Source organism: Takifugu rubripes, chromosome 4 (assembly GCF_901000725.2).
Source record: "Takifugu rubripes chromosome 4, fTakRub1.2, whole genome shotgun sequence".
Taxonomy (NCBI): Eukaryota; Metazoa; Chordata; class Actinopteri; order Tetraodontiformes; family Tetraodontidae; genus Takifugu; species Takifugu rubripes.
The window spans coordinates 6,857,223-6,876,515 of NC_042288.1; the positions used below are offsets into that span (position 1 = coordinate 6,857,223).

The 19,293-nt window shown below is 43.0% G+C and overlaps 1 protein-coding gene across 5 annotated transcripts in view; it reads right to left on the reverse strand.

Moving 5' to 3' along the window:
- The window catches only part of kcnq5a (potassium voltage-gated channel, KQT-like subfamily, member 5a), a 53,151-nt gene that overhangs the window by 9,235 nt on the left and 24,623 nt on the right, over positions 1-19,293 (reverse strand). For 3 of the 5 annotated variants that reach the window (XM_029835243.1, XM_029835245.1, XM_011603094.2), the window contains exons 2-9: positions 11,014-11,104; positions 8,909-9,035; positions 8,568-8,743; positions 8,096-8,221; positions 6,812-6,922; positions 6,636-6,731; positions 4,510-4,604; positions 3,853-3,879 (exon numbers count right to left, since the gene is read on the reverse strand). In XM_029835243.1, coding sequence (XP_029691103.1) covers positions 3,853-3,879; positions 4,510-4,604; positions 6,636-6,731; positions 6,812-6,922; positions 8,096-8,221; positions 8,568-8,743; positions 8,909-9,035; positions 11,014-11,104 — 849 coding nt within the window. Of the gene's footprint in view, positions 1-3,852; positions 3,880-4,509; positions 4,605-4,817; positions 4,907-6,635; positions 6,732-6,811; positions 6,923-8,095; positions 8,222-8,567; positions 8,744-8,908; positions 9,036-11,013; positions 11,105-19,293 lie in introns of all 5 variants that reach the window. The other 2 variants (XM_029835244.1, XM_029835246.1) reach the window with 2 other exon arrangements.

A 19,293-nucleotide genomic window follows, 5' to 3' on the forward strand; every position in this document is an offset into this window, starting at 1 on the left:
AATCAAGAGAAGAAAAGAAGGAGGAGAGAAGGTGTGGAGATGCAGAGGAAACGGTGATGACCCCGAGAGAGAAGCACATGATGGTTTAAGAAGAGAGAGAGATGGAGAGAGGTTGGGAGAGAGGGATGCTGTCAACACCTGTTTCCTCTTAGAGAGTGACAAGAGTTGAGAGCAGAGACAGGACCCGAGTCCTGTCCTTTCATTCAGCTCAAACACATTCAACCCTCCGACGGGTCCAAAACATCCGAAAATCATCTGCAGATACAAGACTGAAGCCATCATCATTCCTGAAGCGCTGCAGTCGTCATCTGACCACCTAATCAAAGATCACGTCCCTTTTAAGACCTTCCAGCAAAAACTCTGGATGTGCCCTGACAAAGATAAATGACTTCTGTTTCACTGCAATATTCTGAGCCTTCTGTAAAGTTCATCATGTTCCCAAGGCAAGTGGACCAGCAGAGGCAGAGGGAGAGAGAGACAGAACCAGACGGATGATGCCATCCAACACTAATTTGTATTTATTTATTTATTTTTTTTTAAAACATTTGTTCCAATTTCTGTGATTTCCCCTCAAAACACTCAATCTTTTTTGCAATCCTCTCCCTTGAAACTTGGGCATTTTATCCAGTAAATGAATAAAAGAAAATGCTTTTAACGGATGTTCTGGATTTCTGCTCTGAATTTGCTTTATGCTTTACATTTTCCATTATTTTCCGTTGCAACTCTGATAGATAAAAATGACTTTAAATGGAAGGAATGCAAGCATTGCAGCATGCAGGCAAAACAAGGACCAGACTAAAACTCAAATCTACTTATTGACATGTGCGTGACTGTGGCATATGTTGTTGGGAGATAATTTATGGTAAACTTTGTCCAGAACTCATTTCGTCTGAATGCATTTTTCATGGGACAATTTATTCTTTCCACCGATGGACCGGAGCTTCCAGAAAAGAGCCATTTGAAACCATATGGAGGAATCAAAAGATATATATGTGGCTGGACTTGGAACAGTTTCAGAGGTGATATTGATATTTTAGGGGGCCTGAGAGGCACATATGTTCTGAAACTATAAAGAAGAGTCAAAACTGGGCCTTTATTGAGCTTTTTTTCCTCAGCAAATGGAAGAGAAGTTGAATGAACTTTCTTTTCTCTCATCTAAGTTTACAAACTATAAGACACCTACGACAAGTGTATTTTTGTATGTGTTTCTGTGCCTCTCCTCTCCTCTCCTCTCCTCTCCTCTCCTCTCCTCTCCTCTCCTCTCCTCTCCTCTCCTCTCCTCTCCTCTCCTCTCCTCTCCTCTCTCTCTACCCAGCCCCCCATCAGCAGGAGGGTCCCCCTACACGAGCCTGGTCCTGCTCAAGGTTTCTTCCTGTTAAAGGGGAGTTTTTCCTTGCCACTGTTGCTTGTCTGGGGTTAGGCCCTGGGATTCTGGAAAGCGCCTTGAAACAATTTTGACTGTAAAAGACGCTATATAAATAAAGATTGATTGATTGATTGATTGACAAGCAAAAACCCAAGATGCATTTCGTATGAGCTCAACATGCAGAAAAACATTATGCTGAGAAAACTTTATACAACCAAAAGACATGTAACGAGAACAAGTTTCTTTAAATGGTGTCAAAGACTGGTTTGTGTTGCACAGGCAGCAGGCAGCAGTAACCATTTCATACTGTCCCTCGTTAAACGGGCTGAAGAGGGAAAATACTGAAAATGTTGTCCTCCGTTTGCCTCCATGCTTTTGGTTAAACATTCCTGCAGGACATCAAGTCCAGTGGAGGGCAGAGGGGATGCCGGGCAGCACCAGTACCTCCTGGATCTCCGAGTATAACTTCTGAAGAGCCTTCCCTTAGTAAGACTCTTACTGGAGCAAAAGAGACGGACGGAGGAGATGAAAAGTAAGGAGTCGTCAAAAATTCTAAACATTGGTTTTATTTCTCTCTGTAAACAGGGCTCTGAGAAGCATCTTCTTGTTTTTGATCAAAATGTTAAGAATTTTTTAAAATATGCACAGTGATATGTAAACACAGGGCAAAAGTCCTGAGAATTAGGTAATAACTCACAGTGTAGCTGCCAAAAGATGGAAGCAAAAGTCAATCTGGGAAGCAGAAACCTAGACAACATGTTGCATTCAGGCTTAATTTGGTGTTGAGGGAATCTTTAACGTCACTCAAACGAGGATAAACATGGATGAACTTAAAACCAGCACTTGCTCCACGAGAACAGGGAAATTGTCCCATGAAGGACTAATTTAAAAACAGGCTGAAAGCAGCAATGGAAACACAGAGAAGCAGTTATTCCTTCATTCGGCAGCAAATAAAACGAGACACTTAGCCTCTTTTCTTCTTGTTTTCTGTCCCTGGGTTTGAACTCTGACCAGAGCTTCAGACGCACCTGACTGCACATCACCCCCCTCCTTTTTCACGTGGCGTCTCGCTGCCAATATGCTGCACACTCGTGCTCAGCATGACGTCCGCTGTGTCACTTCGTGGTGCGGTTAAAGTTTACGACTGTTGGTGTTTACAAGTCTGCCCCAACCAAAACCACCCTGACACCTACAGTTGCCAGGCTGCTGAGCAGTCTGTAAAAGCAGTCATAACACTGCGGGTGGTGTGTTCTGTCGGCAGAGGGAAACAGGCAGATTTGTCATAAAAGAGTGTCTAATTATGATCTGAGGAGAGAAAATGAGACTGAGCTGCAGAAAATGTTTTTGAGAAAGGAAAGTCTGATTAAACACAGTGTGTTAGGAAGAGTTGCGGGGAATAAATGTTACAACAAAGCCTTATATGTGTTGTTCTGTGTAATTATGACAAAGCGTGATGGGGAAAGAAGCCTATTCTTTTAATTACGTGTGCAGCTGTCTAGATGTCTCAGAAACTGCTGGCTTGACATTAAGGCATCAAAGCTTTCCAAAGAAGTGCTTTTGCACTGTAAAAACTAGACAAACATCATTAAACTCACAAATCTCTTCTGACTTCTTCTCCTCCCCCTTCCTTAAGCTCGCTCTGTCTCTCCTACTGACTTGGGTTTGATGAGTTACATAAATACCATCCCAATGGAAAAAGTGCGTCATGGTACAGACATGGTACAGACTCCTGTCTTGCAGGCGTGAGTGCTTGCACACACACGTGCATGCGCACGCACGCACGCACGCACGCACGCACGCACGCACGCACGCACGCACGCACACACACACACACACACACACACATCCTTCCTGCCTGAGAGTCTAGTATAGAATGAAAGGAGATGGAGAAACAGTATGAGAAAGAGACCCTAGAAAAATGTATGTAGGAAAAGTGGGAAGTAGTAAATGTCATTCCTGTAGATCTCCAGAGTTTATTATTAAAAAGAAAATCTCAGGTTTTTTTGGCACCTTCATGTGGGAAAATTCAATCACTGAAAGCGTCGAAACTAATGTTAATGTTTCTCTTCCCATCCGACAGCAAATGGTTGAGAGCATGCCAGTTTTTAAAATAATATAATGTTTAAGCTCAATAAAGTTTTAAAAGTCTTTGAATACTTTACCCAGAGATGAATATTTATTGATAAGCACCCAGACTGAGCCAAAAAGTCTTCAAAAGCTGTTGACCAACAGTTGCTTATGCACTTAAAATGCAAAAATATAAGACAAATAATCAGGCAATCAGCCAATTTTTAGAACAAAATACAAAAAATAAAAGCTTCTGGATTAAGTCAGTGCTAAAACACACTGCAGCACCACAACAGCAGCTCCTGAACTTTGGCCCAGAGCCCAATGAGTCTTCTAATGACAGCGACAATGCACATCAGATCTATGGGATAATCAGTGTCAGTGAACGCACCATGCTGAATGTGTATGTATGTACAAACCTGTAAGTGGTCTCGCCCTGTTCTTTCCTTCAGTGGTTAGTGGGATAAAGAAGACAAATGGAGAGGAATCAGTTTTGCAGCTGATTTAAACAGCACCACATTCTAAAGCCAACAGGAACCGAGGAGAGAATCACTCACATGCACAAGCTTTGGCCATGCACAGAGTTAAGGATTCGGATGAGGAGGATAAAGGGCACAGGATGTGTGTAATGTTGTAAAAGAACAATGATTTGTCTTAATGTTTCATTTTTCCAAAGCTGACATTACATAAATACCAAACAGCTAGTTTGGAACCGAATGTAATTGTTTATCTTAGCTCTGGCGTAACTTGGAACTAAAGCTTATTAGTCTGAAGGTGGAGGGGTGTCTTAATAAAGTAAGACACACTCCTTGAGTTCCATGTTGATAATGAATTAGCTCGTGAGTAAGGATGACCTCATCGTGCATGTGAAGCAGACTGTCAGACAGGAAAAAAAAAATCACAGGTACGCTGAAGGAAGAATGGCTGGAACGCTGCATAACAGTGAGCACTGCAGTGGGAAACAAAGGGTGAAGCAGCACCGATGGACATAAGGAGACACCAGTGGAGGAAGAAGAGATGGAAACAAGGGCTGAGCAGCAGCCGCCGTGTTTGTAAGTCTGTGAGTTGTTACCTACTTGGCGGGGCTGCAGGTATGCAACGCCTTCAAATGAGGCTTCCAGGTAGCAATGGAAACCGAGTTCTCATCAGCAGCATAACTACGCCAGACACACTACGTGCAGAGTCGACAGGATACATTAAATAATGGTTAATAAAAAACAGTTAACAAGTGTGGCGGTTGGGGAGGGAGGGGGGAGGCCAGGGGAGGATGTAAGAGAAGAAAGAAGAAAGCGAAAGAGGATTAGTTTTTTGGGGGGTCATGTGGACGCATCATGGTTGAGGGTTGGTGGGGAGTGGTGGTGGTGGTGGTGGTGGTGATACATGCCTGAAAGGGGGGAGTGCACTTTGGTAGTGGTGCCAGGTGGCGCTGAGGTATGGACGAGCGCCGTCGGTAGAGTACAGACGCCAAGCCGCCTGGGTGAGGGGAGGGAGCACACAAGGGTAGGAATACACACACGCACACACACAGAAACACACAGACACAGACACAGACGCGGACGTGACACACAAGGGCAATGGCATAAATGTGGTGAGGAAAATGGGCTGAAATATGTGTGAAATCTTGACATACATAGAGACCTACAGAGGATATAACCAGCTGGCAGACATACTGGAGGCCAATACGGAGACAGACTGTGTCCATTAACATAAATACTCTTCACACTTGGAGGCTGTGACTTAAATATGCTTGTAACAAAATGGAGAGCAGCAAAAAAAAAAACCTCACATCTACAATTAAGAATCACATGTTCTCCATTTTATTTGATTTTTATTTGATTTGTTAAATGTTCCACATTTTTCCACAGAGCCTCATATACATGGTAAGTTTTAAGTATAATGTTGTCAAAGGTACCTGAAAGGTGCTGAATATAGTGGAGCCTTATTACCAAACATGAACATTGGGATCTGAATTCATCAATTAGCTCTGCAATGGAGCCAGATAGAGAAATAATAAAATAAACTGACAGTTGCCAGCAATGACCTGTGGGAGGTTTGTCTTTTGGATGATACTCTTCTCAAAAGATCAATTTAAAGTCATTTGGAAATGATCTATTGCAACGCAAACCACCCAGTATTCCAAATAGTTAGTGTTGTGGGTGAAACCTAAAATTGTCCAGCTGCTGAAGGCTGGTAATATCCTGCCCTTGCATGGAGACACACATGCAGAAACAGAAGAGCTGCGTGTGTGGACGGAAGTGATGTGATGAGCGAAACAGACGGGATTCTAACGTCATTGTTTCAACAATACTACGCCCGAGTTTCCGTTCACCTGTGGAGGAAAAACACATGAGCTGAACCAACAACAGATGAGGAGCGTGCATGTCAACAAGCTGGGTCGGGCACGGGATACGTCAATATAAAGTTAATGGATTCATAAATACTAATGCCTACAATCCATCCTTAACGCAGGTAATTACAAGCATGTCTGGAATACAGTTTTATTTCCTGTCCTGTCTTTACTGAAGGGAGTGGGCTGGACACCCGTTGAACTGGCGCCTTTATTGGTCAAAACCAAACCAGCTTGCCAGTGTTTCAATCAGATGTAATGAGCTAAGACAGATGCTGCGGCGCTTCATTAGACATTTGAATTTTGGGACGCCACGAGCCAAAAATGCAACATGGACATTCGGTGAAGAAGCCCTTCGACTCTAACAGGACTCTCAACTCTTACTGTCACTTTCATTTCTGCAGACCTGGAACCGTGCCGGGAGGTTTCTAGCTTGTTTCTTTAAATGATTAAGCTGAAGGAATACTTGAAGACAAGCAGACTGTGTGCTCTTCATTACAATAATGGATCTTGTCTCATAAAATAAAGGACAGTTTGGAGGGAAGCAGGGAACGATAGCTTAGGAGAAGGCTCATAAATTCACATATTGTGTGTGTGGGGGGAAGGCGCACCTCGCATGCTCTTCACGGTCAGCTGCAAGGGCTGACACCACTGAGGTTGGGGAGACAAACTCCCATTAAATTCTCATGAAACACCTTCCCTCTGATTGCTTGAGATCAATATTGTCCAAGCACATTCCCTGAACTTTCAGGGGAAAGAAATCCCTCTTTTTAATGTTAAGCAGAAACAGAGATGTTTCAGAGAACAGACACACACCCGATGTTGGATAATTCAGACTTCTCTGTGTGTCTCTACCTGGATGAGGCTGGCAGCCGGGTTCCTCCTCTTTTCAAAGTGCTTCTGCCGATGTTGCTCCTGCACCTTCAGGGCAAACCCTGACCCGAGAATGCCCTGGAATACACACACCGAGACATCAACACACACGGGACCCTTGCAAAGATTTAAAGGAGTTATTGTGTGGCGTTGCTCACAGCTGGTAAAGCAAAGAAGGAGATCCCCAGAAGAGCGAAACCAGCCGATAATAACCGTCCAGTCCACGTCTGCGGGGTCTTGTCTCCGTAACCAATGGTTGTAAGGGTGATCTAAGGGGTCAGAGGTCAATAATCAGGTAAGCCATCCTGCCTATGAAACATGCATCACGCGTCTTCAGTGCTAGAGAGAATCTGTGCAACATTTCTCCCTGGTGGTCCATAAATGTGGGTTGTTGCAGCTGTTAATAGACTCACACTGTGTGTACTGGGCATTAGTAATGGCTGCTTATTGTAACAGCAGCACAAAATACATTATAATTAGTGTAATTAAATGAAAACAGGCTGTACATGCAGTGAAGCCTGGTTGTTAAATCAGTTTGGTGGCCTTGACTACATTCCAGGGAGTTGGATAACTAGCTCAGTGACCTTGTGAGCAACACAGCTGTGAGGAATCAGCAATACAACACAAATACCACATCTTATTACACTGTATTAAGGACATTTAGATAACTGTCTGTTTTCAAACAACTTTTTGATATTTATGCTCAGTATTGAAGCCAAAAAAGCATCCAAAAAATCCTACACCAATGTGAGTAGGATTTTTGGGATGCTTTTTCTGTTTTTGCGTTATAAACCGGGGTTACACACATTTACCGGAAAGAGAGTCGAAGGACAAAGCAAATGATAACAGAGTGTGCTATCACCCAAAGAGTCTCACCTGACAGCAGAAGGAAATGGAATTTATTGATTAAATCATTTAATGTTCCTGCACTGTCTGTTTTCACAGTTCTGAAGTTATATTGTGCTTGAGTGGGAAGAAATAGTGCAGAGCAGTTATCCAAGAGTGGCGATGCAGGTTCTGTAAATGCAATTACATCACTATTGACAAATAACAAAGGCACTGGCATTGGTGATTTTTTTTTTTGATTAGAAAAGAGTTGGTTATGGCCATGCTTGAAAAGAGTTCCAAATGTTCTAGAATGGTTGCGGAACACTTTATTCGAACTTTCAGCTATTTAACTTTTCTGTAACCCCAAAGACTTTAATTAAAATGTGTCCCCATCCTTTTAAAACATCTGTTCAGCCTCCGATGCTTTCATCCTAAACCCATGATGTGCTGTCTAAGAGCCTTATTGGAGAGACGAGTGTACAAGGTTGTATTTTATTTACCAGAAAATAAACTTCAAAGCTTCCCCATCTTCCCCTCCCTGCTCTCTCTCTGCATTTCTGTATTGTCAAATCACCTTTTCTTCCATTTTGTACAAAAAGAATGACCTGACTCACAGTTCCCCACCACAGAGCATCGGCATAGGTGGCAAAGTCCTTGTTGAATTCTTTCTCCACCAGATAAACCAGGAACGAGGAGAAGATGAGCACCAGGAAGCCGATGTACCAGGCAGTCACCAGCTCCTGCAGGGCGCACCAACACAGTATTGACGCAGTCAAACAGTCATTGTACGAATATCTGAACCTTCTCCTCCAGATGTCTTTAGCAGGAGGTATTTTTCAGTAATTTGCAGTATTGATAAGTATTTCATTCATCACCATGGAAACCCCTGAGCCCTACAATCTACTCGCTCTAGTTCCATTATGGTGAAAAATCTCCTCTGTGTGCCTGTATTAAAGGAGCCTGCTTACTGCTGATGTATGTTTGGTGCCACACAGTCAATCTGTCCCTCTGGCTCTCCTCCTTTTTCTGGCCTGTTGTTATTATTGTGAATCTACAGCTGTACAGATGTGGTTTATGAAGTCCTACCTTACTGTGTGCATACACCACAGATCCCAGCAGCTTCCACGTGCCCCCCCTGCGGTCCATGCGCACCATGCGCAGGATCTGAAGGAATCGGAGGCTACGTAGCGCAGAGGTCGCAAAGATGTTACCCTGACTACCGGCTGAAACCACAGCAACGGAAGCGATGAGCACAATGATGTCTGTGGGGTTAACGAAAAGTTTACAGCTCATTTCACAGGAACAGGTGAGTTTTTGTTTGATTTTATGTGTCATGAGAATGACAGCAGGCACTCTCTTTCTCTCTCTCTCTCTCTCTCTCTCTCTCTCTCTCTCTCTCTCACACACACACACACACAGCATCCTACCTATAACACAAAAAGGCTTCCTGGCAAAACGGAGACGTCCCTGCCAGCCTCGGTAGCGGCAGCAGCAGCCAGCGCTCCAGATCCTGATGATGTACTCCAGACCAAAAACTACGATCATTACAAACTCCTGCAACACAACCCACACAAATCAACATCAAATGAGAAAACAATGGAACACAATGGAAGACAATACCAAGAAAAGCAGGGCTGTCAGGTTAATCATGGGTTAGTTGGGGATTAACCCTGATTAATCCCAAAATGTGCCGGATACATTTCGATCTCGAGCATCTTATTGTTGGAATGGAGAGATCAATGAGAGTAATTTCTTCCAAAAACAATTCTAAAAAGCCCTTAAAACATTCTAAATTGTATGTCTGTGAAGGTCATCAAGGTCATGGTAATTCTGGTAGTTGAATCATAGCAACTGGACTGTTTGAGTTAAATGAAGTAACATGATGCCACCACAGGAGCAGCTAAAACTGTAAAGAAGTTTTATCCTTCTACAGGATAGCGGCCAGGGTGAGTCTCACTCCGGACCATATTTGCGCACTGGATCTCTGCCTAATGACCACCTATTTCCCGTTTCAGGGATGTTTCTACAGACAGAAACATGGCTGTGCCATGAGCTCATCCGTATCGCCTATAGTAGCCAATTTATACATGGAGGAAGTGGAGAGCAGAGCCTTGACCTCCTTCACAGGAACCGCTCCCAGCCACTGGTATAGGTATATGGACCACACATGGATCAAGGTCAGAACACTGGAGGTAGAAGCCTTCTCCCATGAAGATGTCAGAGGATCAGCTCTGGCCTTCTGGGACTGTGCCGTGTGCACATCGAAGGAGATGGGAGCCTGAACATCAAGATCTACAGTAAACCCACCCACACAGACTAATACCTTCTTTTGGACCCCCACCACCCACTGGAACACAAGCTAGATGTCATCAGAACCTTACACCACCGGATCCAGAATGTGCCCACCAGAAGGAGGAAGAACAGAAGCACATCAAGACAGCCTTCAAAACCTGAGGCTCCCCTGGCTGGTCCTTCATCAAATCTTCTAGACAACTCCGAGGAAACAGAGAATAATCAGCCAGAAAACGGAACATCGTCATACCATATGTTGCAGGGCTTTCTGAGAAGCTTAGAAGGATTTTCAACAAACACAACATCCCGGTGCATGTCAAGCCCTCCAACACCTTGAGGCAGAAGCTCGTCCACCCAAAGGACAAAACACTAAGACACAAACAGAGTAACGTAGTGTATGCACTCCAGTGCAACAAAGAATGCCCAGACCTGTGCATTGGGGGGACCAAACAACCGCTTCACAAGCGCATGGCCCAACATAGAAGAGCCAACTCCTCAGGCCAGGACTCAGCAGTTCACCTGTCTGACTTCAGAGAGCACTTGTTTGAGGACAATGATGTACAGGTTTTGGCCAGTGAAGATAGATGGTTCAAGAGAGGAGTGAAAGAAGGCATCCATGTCAAATTGGAAATACCATCTTTAAACAGAGGTGGGGGTCTGGGACATCATCTATCACCTGTTTACAATACAGTTTTAAAAATCATCCCCTGGAGGAGAAGAGACCATTCACACGTGTCTGCTAACAAACCCCATTGTGTCATAGGAAGTTTCGACGATCTACATAATGAGTGGGGAGCAACCAGCATCCAGGTGACTGAAGTTTTAAATGTGTTAATGGCTCCTTTAAGAGTAGAAGTATCTGGAACTCCTCAACAATCAGTTAGAACTGATAAAGCTTCTTAGATGAGAGGTGAAACATCTTCATGGAAATCAGTCCAGTTGCTATGATTCAACTACCAGAATTTCTCAATTGTAAAACTTTTCACATCAAATTCCTGGCAGAAAAAGTGCATGTGTGATTTCTAAAGAATAATGAATGAATAATGTTTTTGTTCCAGCTGGTTGTGCTAGTTCATCTGTTGTGCTAGTGCCTCTGTCTTGACTTCCTGTGGCACTTCAGTAAACAAAGCCTGATTATTGTCATGTGTGTGTGAGTGTCACAATCCAACAGGGATCCTTTTCATTTCCCAGCAACCAGCACTGCTGTGTGTGTGTATGAATGCACGTGTGTGTTTGCTACCAGGATGAGGAGGCAGTGAGAAGAAAATTCCTGGTGGGCAGGAATGGTTGAAAACACAGACAGAACCAGACATCCAAACACCAGGATGAACCTGAAAGAACACAGATAAAGAGATGATTCAATAAATTCCCACAAAGATAAAGCCATTTAAAACTGTAATCATTAGACTGATTCAATTTTAACAGTATTACTTACTGATAATGTGAAATTTAATATAATTGAGGTGATGTTGGAAAACTATAAACTGTTTTCTATAAAATATTTTTGCCTGAGGGCAAAACATTAAGGAAATCCTGGCAAAATCCTCACTGGTGTCCAACCTGACCCTCTCTCCATTCTTACATGGAAACATTTGAATAGTTGCTCCTTTCTCACATGGAGAGATCTCTCTGGCTCATTTCTGCCGTATTTTCATCCAGCCTTTATGCTCTTTCCCTTCCACTGTCCCTGGACTCTTTCATGCTCACTTGTTTCCCATTTTCTCTGTGATTGATGCCAAAATGTACCTTCTGCAGGACCTGCGAAGAATAAAGGGTGGGAAGGTGTGTGCACGCATGTATGAATGTGGCTTAGTGACAGTGACGGCGGAGGACAGCAGGTGGTAAACATCCTGCACACATCTGCATCTGACAGCTCTGCTCTCCTCCAGACGCAGCATGGGGCAGCAGTTAAAAGGAGCAGTGGATGAATGCTGGGTTAGATGTGCGCTGTGATTGTAAGGGCTCAATATTTCACACTGACCTTGCATCTATTATGCATTTTAACAGTTTTTCCCTGCCTGAATGTCTTCTTCTGCGTTCTCATAAATGTTCGTATACCGTCTCCTGCATACAGATGTGCTATGCAAACATTAAGTAAGACAGCAATAATAGCAGGAATCTTAAAGGAATACTGAATAATTCTCTGCGGTTTTTAAAAGGTTTGCACTCAAAATCTGTGCTTTATATTGAGGCATTTTAATGTTTCATGTTATAAAACATTGAGAGGCTGAACAAAGAACAAGCGGTGGAGTTCTGAATGTGCCGAGTAGAGGCTATAATCCTGTGTTCAGAGACCTTGAAGCATCGTGTCAGAAACAGCCATTCTCTTTCAGGTGTTTGCGTCCTTGCCTACGCTTTCTGCTGAAATTTCAGTGCATTTCAACATGGATGCAGAAGGTGTATGAGACTGCTCGATCAGCTCGGTGTGAGCGTGCCCATCAAGGTGCATGTGGGGGAACTGTCTGTGGCTTAATGCTGAGCGATGACCCAAGGACCCTTCATTAAATCCTACATGACTGATGCTTGAAAAGCTGGAGACCACGGTGTGGGGGAGCGCATGTGCGTAATCATCTCCTCTGGGAGCTACAGCTTGATGACGCATAAGTTGAAAAGAAGCACATCACACTAAAGCTTTCATATTTGCATTTCCATAAATATGAATTGTATATAAAACATGTATTGACCATTTGGAAGTTTATTTATTACACCCTGGAAGTTCTCCGGTGTTCTGGCCCCCATCTGCAATCGTGTGAAGTGAAACAAAGTCAAATATCTTCCACAAGTAGTTCCAGGTCCTCTAATGCACTCAAATCGTTGTCTAAACAGTCGTCAAAATTGCCTGAGCCCCCTGCGTTTGGGTCATTCTCTGAAGTCGACATACGCAGATGTGACAAGATGCTTTCAAGATTTTTCACAGAGAAAATTGAAATATTTCTCCTGCACCGTGGCTGATGTGCTTCCTATGTGCCATAAATCAGAGCGGGAGCAGCGCATGGAACACCAAGCCTGAAGAACCAATTTAGACACGGACAAAACACACATGAAACAAAGCCGCTGGAAATACCGACCTCAGGATCTGGTAGTTTGTTTTCCTAGGTTATATTACATCCATCAAGAAGAAATATGTAAGATGTGTGTAAAAGCATTCCTTGACAGTCTATCAGGAATTGTATCTTGACAGCACATGTATGAAAGTGTGTTCTGTGTGCGCTTAATATGAAGAAAGTATCTGAGTGGGAGGGAGACAGTGTTGGCTGTATGTGGGTGAAGAGTTTCGTGTGGAAGAGGTCAGGGTTTTCCACACAATACCGTCTGCTATCATTATCTAGCTTCTCCTTTCTTTCTGTGCCAACTGTACATAACCTTTCAATCAAGGCAGAGGGAGGAACAGAAACTGAAAAAGAGACACAGAAACAGACGGGGAAGCATCACAAATGAAGATTTGAAATAGAAGAGAGAGGGCAAAGGGGTTTAAGTTCTTCAATATTGGAAAGAGGAAAGATCAGGGAAGCAAGGGTGAGAGGAGTTCTTATTCCCTCATCATTAGTTTCCTCTTTATCACAGCTTTATTTTACCTGATTGAAGGAGGACCAAGCATACGTTCAGATAAAGAGAGGAAGAAGAGATGACAGAAAGAAGGAAAGATTACAAGGCTGATAAAGAGGAGCCAGCGGACCTAGTTTTATTTCTAAGCAACCGCTTGACCAAACACAACCAGGCCAAGTGTTGCACAGGCTGGGCAAAAGTAAAGCTTTCATTGTGTTCTGATTCCCCGTCAGTATGAGCTGCTGTCAGGAAACTGGTGAAAATCCATTTTCACCAAATAAAACACGTAATAATAACGAAGCATACAGCCATGCATGAGAATGGAGATGGATTATATGACAGATCTTACAAATGTATCCAGATATGCAAAACCTGCACATCTGGTCAGTTTGGGCGCCTGTTTGCATCTTAAATCTGTTAATTTCACTGAAACATTTATTATTCCATTACTGTCAGTTCTCCAAATTGTAATGTAGCAACAACACAACACATATTATATTATAAAAGTAGACAATTCCAATAAATGACACACATTGATATATAAAGAAAGTGTGTGTGTGTGTGTGTGTGTGCGCGCGCGGTGGAACCTGCAACAGATTATTTTGATCAAGAGAGTAAAAGAGAGACGAGACAGAAGGATAATAAAGTTTGGGAGCTGGTGGCAAGAAAAAAATATATCGGTCAGGAGCCAATTTTCCATGATGTGGGATGCAAAGAGAACTGTTGATGTGTGTGAGTAAAGTCAGAATGGTGTGTGTTTGAAAGTGTGTGTGCCTGACACAAACTGACGCATTGTTGAAGAACGATAAAAGCTATACGGACACACACACACACACACACACACACACAGACACGCACACAGACACACATATGCACACACACAGACATGCACACACACATATGCACACGCACACTCATGATGTACAAATGTTTCCTGTAGTAGCCTTGAGACTCCTGTTCGGTAAACTGTTCAAAGAACAAGTGAGAGAGAGAGAAACAGAGAGAGAGAGAGAGAGAGCGCAAATAAAAGAGAGAGAGAGAAGGAATGCAAAGGCACATATGATCCATGGTGTGTATTCCACTGTTATAGGTTTCTGGTACTGTTGTGGGATCGTACACATCAACACACCCATCCTCTCTCAGATCCATTAAGACCAGTCACCAGCTCCTTTCCTGCCTACATCAGTCACATATTCAACAACCTGCCAGCAGTTTAGCTTTAGTGCATCGGCGCTGAGGTCTTGCAAACAGTGAGCACACACACACTTATACATCACTCATAATTTGATCAGCGGATGTAAACACACCTCTAATTTCACTTTGGAGACTAGTCTCAGATGTGTCCGTGACGGACGAGAGGCTGGTGGACAGGACAAGCCAACGCGCGTGTGTTTACCATTTACAGTATGTGAATGGCTCCTGGTCTTTGCTGGCATGGAGAGTTTGCACGAGCGCGAGGACGTGCTGTTCAGACTGGATGGGCCCTCCTGCTGTCTTTCCAGTGTGTTTCAAGGCAAATATTTGGAAAGATAGAGATTAAATCTCGGTTGGTCAGAGTTTCCAAAGGGTCTAATCCAGCTGTTGTGCAGAGGCCCCTGAGTTCATTAGACTTACTGTGTTAGTTTCTCTCTGATTAATCACATTTTTTACATTATGAGCACATCAACAAGTTCATTTTCTAATATCTTTGAGCAGAAAGCACGTGCAGCTGTGCTCCTGTGAATCCCACTGTTAAAGAAAGGCAAAGGTAAATTGCTGCAGAGTTGTGCCTGATGCAGTGTGTGTGTGTGTGTGTGTGTGTGTGTGTGTGTGTGTGTGTGTGTGTGTGTGTGTGTGTGTGTGTGTGTGTGTGTGCGTGTGTGTGGGTGGGGGGGTGCAAGAAATGCTCATGGAGTTCTTATTTTCTGGCCTGGTGAGTCGGGTCAATCAACTGAACTATCCCGAGGGCCACGCTGTGTCACTGTATTCTGTTCTGATTTGAACCCTAATGACGCCCTAACTGTCAACCTTCTGTCCAAAGGGTCCTCTTTAAACACAATTTGATTTTGAGGCTTTTATTTTGCAGCTGGACTTGAGCTTGTGCAACTGTAATGACAATATTTCCTTATCATCTCTTGTTCGGGTCTAAAAGCGCCTGCTCCTATTTAGCCAAGACAGCAGTATTGTGTGGGTGCTGACTAAGAGGGCATTAGACTTGTTGTGCTCCAGGAAATCCACTGGGCTCAGCAAGCATCCTTGATAAAGCCTCTCAGCTCTGGTTCAGCAGCAGATGCTCATTACGAAGAACTCGGCGGTACGTTTCAGAGCGGGTTAGCTTAGGGAACTCAGCTAAACACGAGACACATTTTCAGTACTGCATTCCCGCTGAGCTCAAAAGAATGGATTGCAATGTTCTGTTACTCAATGTAGCAAACAACACCCTTCCAACCCAGTTTCCAAAATAAATATTGGTATTGTAAAACCATCACCACCACAGCTAGAAGCCTTCTTAACGTGGCGTCCAAAATATCTGCGTTTGTGGCATCAAACAAGGCAGCACTTTAAAATATCAGTTTCACTGAAGCAATACGAGCTTGAAATACCATCTCAAAACTAAGCCAGTAGGGTATGGAAGTTCTAGAGAAACACCAGGCTAAATATAAACATTTCATTCCTGCAACAATTAAAGCTGAGGAACATTGGAATCCTTTGGCATTAAAAATAAATTATAGGCTATTTAGTTAATGCGTGAAGGCTACTTTTAAGGTGGATTTAGCAATATTTATAATAGTAATATTTGAGGGAATATTCTCCTCCTCCTTCTTTACCCAGCAGGCCATCAGGAGAAGAATCTGGTCCTGCTCAAGGTTTCTTCCTGTTATAGGGGAGATTTTTCTGCCCACTGTTGCTTGTTGGGAGTCAGGCTCTGTAAAGCGCTTAGAAACTATTCTGATTTTTACAGACGTTATATAAATAAAGTTGAAATGATTTGAAAAGTAAGAAAGACTTAATGAAACAGCAATATCTCGCTGTAATTGCTTCACGTCTCAGTGGTTCTATTATTTAAATAATCTAGTCTTCATTTTTCAGTGTTACTTTTGTGCCTCTCCTTGCCATGTTCACAGCTGAGTACGGTATATTTCTGTTAGATTTGCCGCTGCTGTATCTGTAATTACTGACTTTATTGCTGTATTTATGATGCGCTGCGACCAAATTTCTCCACTGAGAAATCTCTTCTTATATGGAGCGAATGATGAACTGCAAAAGTGATGCTGAGCACAGACGAAGATGTGAGGCGAATGAAGGATCTGTTCCTGGAGTCTTGCAGCAACAGATGGCCGACCAGTTCTCCCACTGCAGAGCCTGGGAATCTTCCTCAGCACTGGTTACGCCTCAGGAAGGTGTTGGGAACAGCGAATGCATAAACAGGCACAGATATGCAAATGAGATGTTAATATGCACTCAGTTCATGTTGCAATTGAGTGCGTCACTGCATGTATCAGCCCACATGGCCCCATCTGTGCTGCTTCCTGACCTCCACTCTTTGGGCTTCAGGTTGTAGCCGACATGAGAGGCACAGATGCTTCATTTACAGGGCTCAAGTCTGCAATCGGCGTGTTTATTTTACTCATTTTTCTGTCTTGTTTTTTATTTATCTGATGTCAGTGTGATTATATATGTCTTGTTACAGATGTTTCTTGTTCTGAACCACAGGCCTAAAAGTTCAAATATCCCTGGGTTTTAAATGTTCACTGTATTTGTATCACATATCTTCACTGAATTTTTGTGCAATTGAGTGACAACTAATGAAAGTTAATTATGATCTGCTTGCATTACCAGATGTTCCTGTTAGGGGCATTATGAAATTTGTCATGTTTTATGGGGAATTATAATGAGACATTTCATATGATTAATTTTACTTAAGTAGAAATTCCAAGTGCGCTTACTTAAAAACTTAAAGTAACAAATGTCATGCATGATTTATTAAAAGCACAGGCTCTTTAAAAGGAGTGTGAAAGCAGCGCAGTAAGCCTGCAGGTACTAAAGAGATCACTTCCTACTGTCGATGCCTCTTTATTCTTCACTTATTCTAGAACAATAAAGCAGTCAAATCCGTAAAGAAAGATGCATTTGCATGTCAAAAACTGTGCTTTGTTTGTACCTTTATTATCAACTCCCTGAAGTGTGGTTCTCCATAGTTCAGTCTGCAGTAAATGGAGGAGTGACATCTCGAAGCCTTGGAGCAAGCGTGGCCATGTTGGGAACTCACAACGGCTCCGACAAGAAACACATTTTGATTTCAGAATAAGAAAACTGCAGGTGGAAGATCACAAGGAGGATAAAGGGCAGACTACTGGGCCATTCTGACATTAACAGCAGGCATGTAGGGATGGAATATTTTCAAAAACAGGAGGTTTTCTATCACCAGAACAGACCAGATGATGGAAGGATGAGAGAGCTGAGATTGCTCACAGACAAGGACATAGACTGCAGCCATTTCAGAGGAAATTTGCCATTTTAGATAGAAAAAAGAATAATTGTCTGTGTCTAACTGTCTTACTTAAGCTAACTCCATCAAACTGAAAAATACTGCTTGAGGGGGAGGGAAGTTGAGGGAATTGCTTTGCATTGGCATGAGATGTGTAATTGGCTGCAGTCATCTTCCCGAGTGCACGCACCGGACTCTCTTTTGCTTTGGTTTTGCAGTGAAATATTGGCTGCCAGGTCATGCTGGCTGTACGACTTTTCTCTGTACAGGCCGGATGCTGCTGGCACAACTGCACGTTGTCACTGAGATGGACGCTCGCTTTAAGAGTTTAACATCTCTGGAGGAAGCAAATGTGTGTGTGATAAACGAAGCGATTTATTTTCAACAAGGACAGCTGAGTTTCTATCCAAGGTCATGAAGTACTCAGGCTCTGGAGCTGTAGTTGGCTCAGACCAGGAGAACAGCAGTTTTTGGCCTGAATGTGTAAAGTAAATTAGTGGTTGGAAAAAACGCAAACATTTCATCTGTAACTGCGAATAGTTGATATCATTGTAAAGAAAAAAGGAATAAAACAACACCAAATAAAATGGATGCACAAAAAAATGTGATTAAAAATACAGGAAGTGGTGCGTGGCGAGCGCCAGCATTTTAACAAGCTGCAGATATTCAGACATTCCAAAAGCACGGACAAGACAGGAATGTCCTAATCAGCCAAGCTGATGGTCTCCAGATAAAATGGATAATTACCGATAGTATTAAGTGGTTGCTTACTGATGGAGGGAGATGGGAGAAACGTGTGCCAGAATGACACCCATTTAACCAGATGAAAAGCTCTGGTCCAGGAGCCCTCTTTGATGTGTGATTGGACAGGAAACTGTGCACAATCTCATGTGTTTATGTGGAACGTGTGTAACATACTTGCCTATGATTGAGTGAATCAACGAAATATGCACAATGTGTGTGTGAGCGTGAGGACTGCCTGGGCATGGTGTGCACAGCATCTGTTCCGAGTCTCACAGTGTGGTAGGACGCTCCACATCACCGTCCACTGAGATAATATTTAAAAATTGGTTGATTATAATAAGAACAGTTGAACTTTGTCTGGCAGTCACTTGGTTTCTCATATCATAGTTGATATGCTTAAATAGCATCAATCATTCAAGGTTTATTCAAGGTTTGCCAATGCCTCTCTGTGTTCCTTATGTGTATAAAATGTGTGGGCCTTTTGCCACGTTGTCCTGCTGTACCACAAAACTATAATGAATAATAAGAATAATATTGTAATAAGCTAACAGTAAGAATAAGAAGATGTTGACAGGAGTGTGTGTATATCAGGCAGCTGGAACATTTCAGTGTCCAAAACATCACTTTGTTTTGGCTTAATCAAGTCTCTTGCCAAATACACACATAAACACACACGCACACACACACACACAAGTGCATACACTTCCCACCTGGAGATTTGAGCCAAAGACCAAATCCACGTGCAGCCCACGACAAGATCGT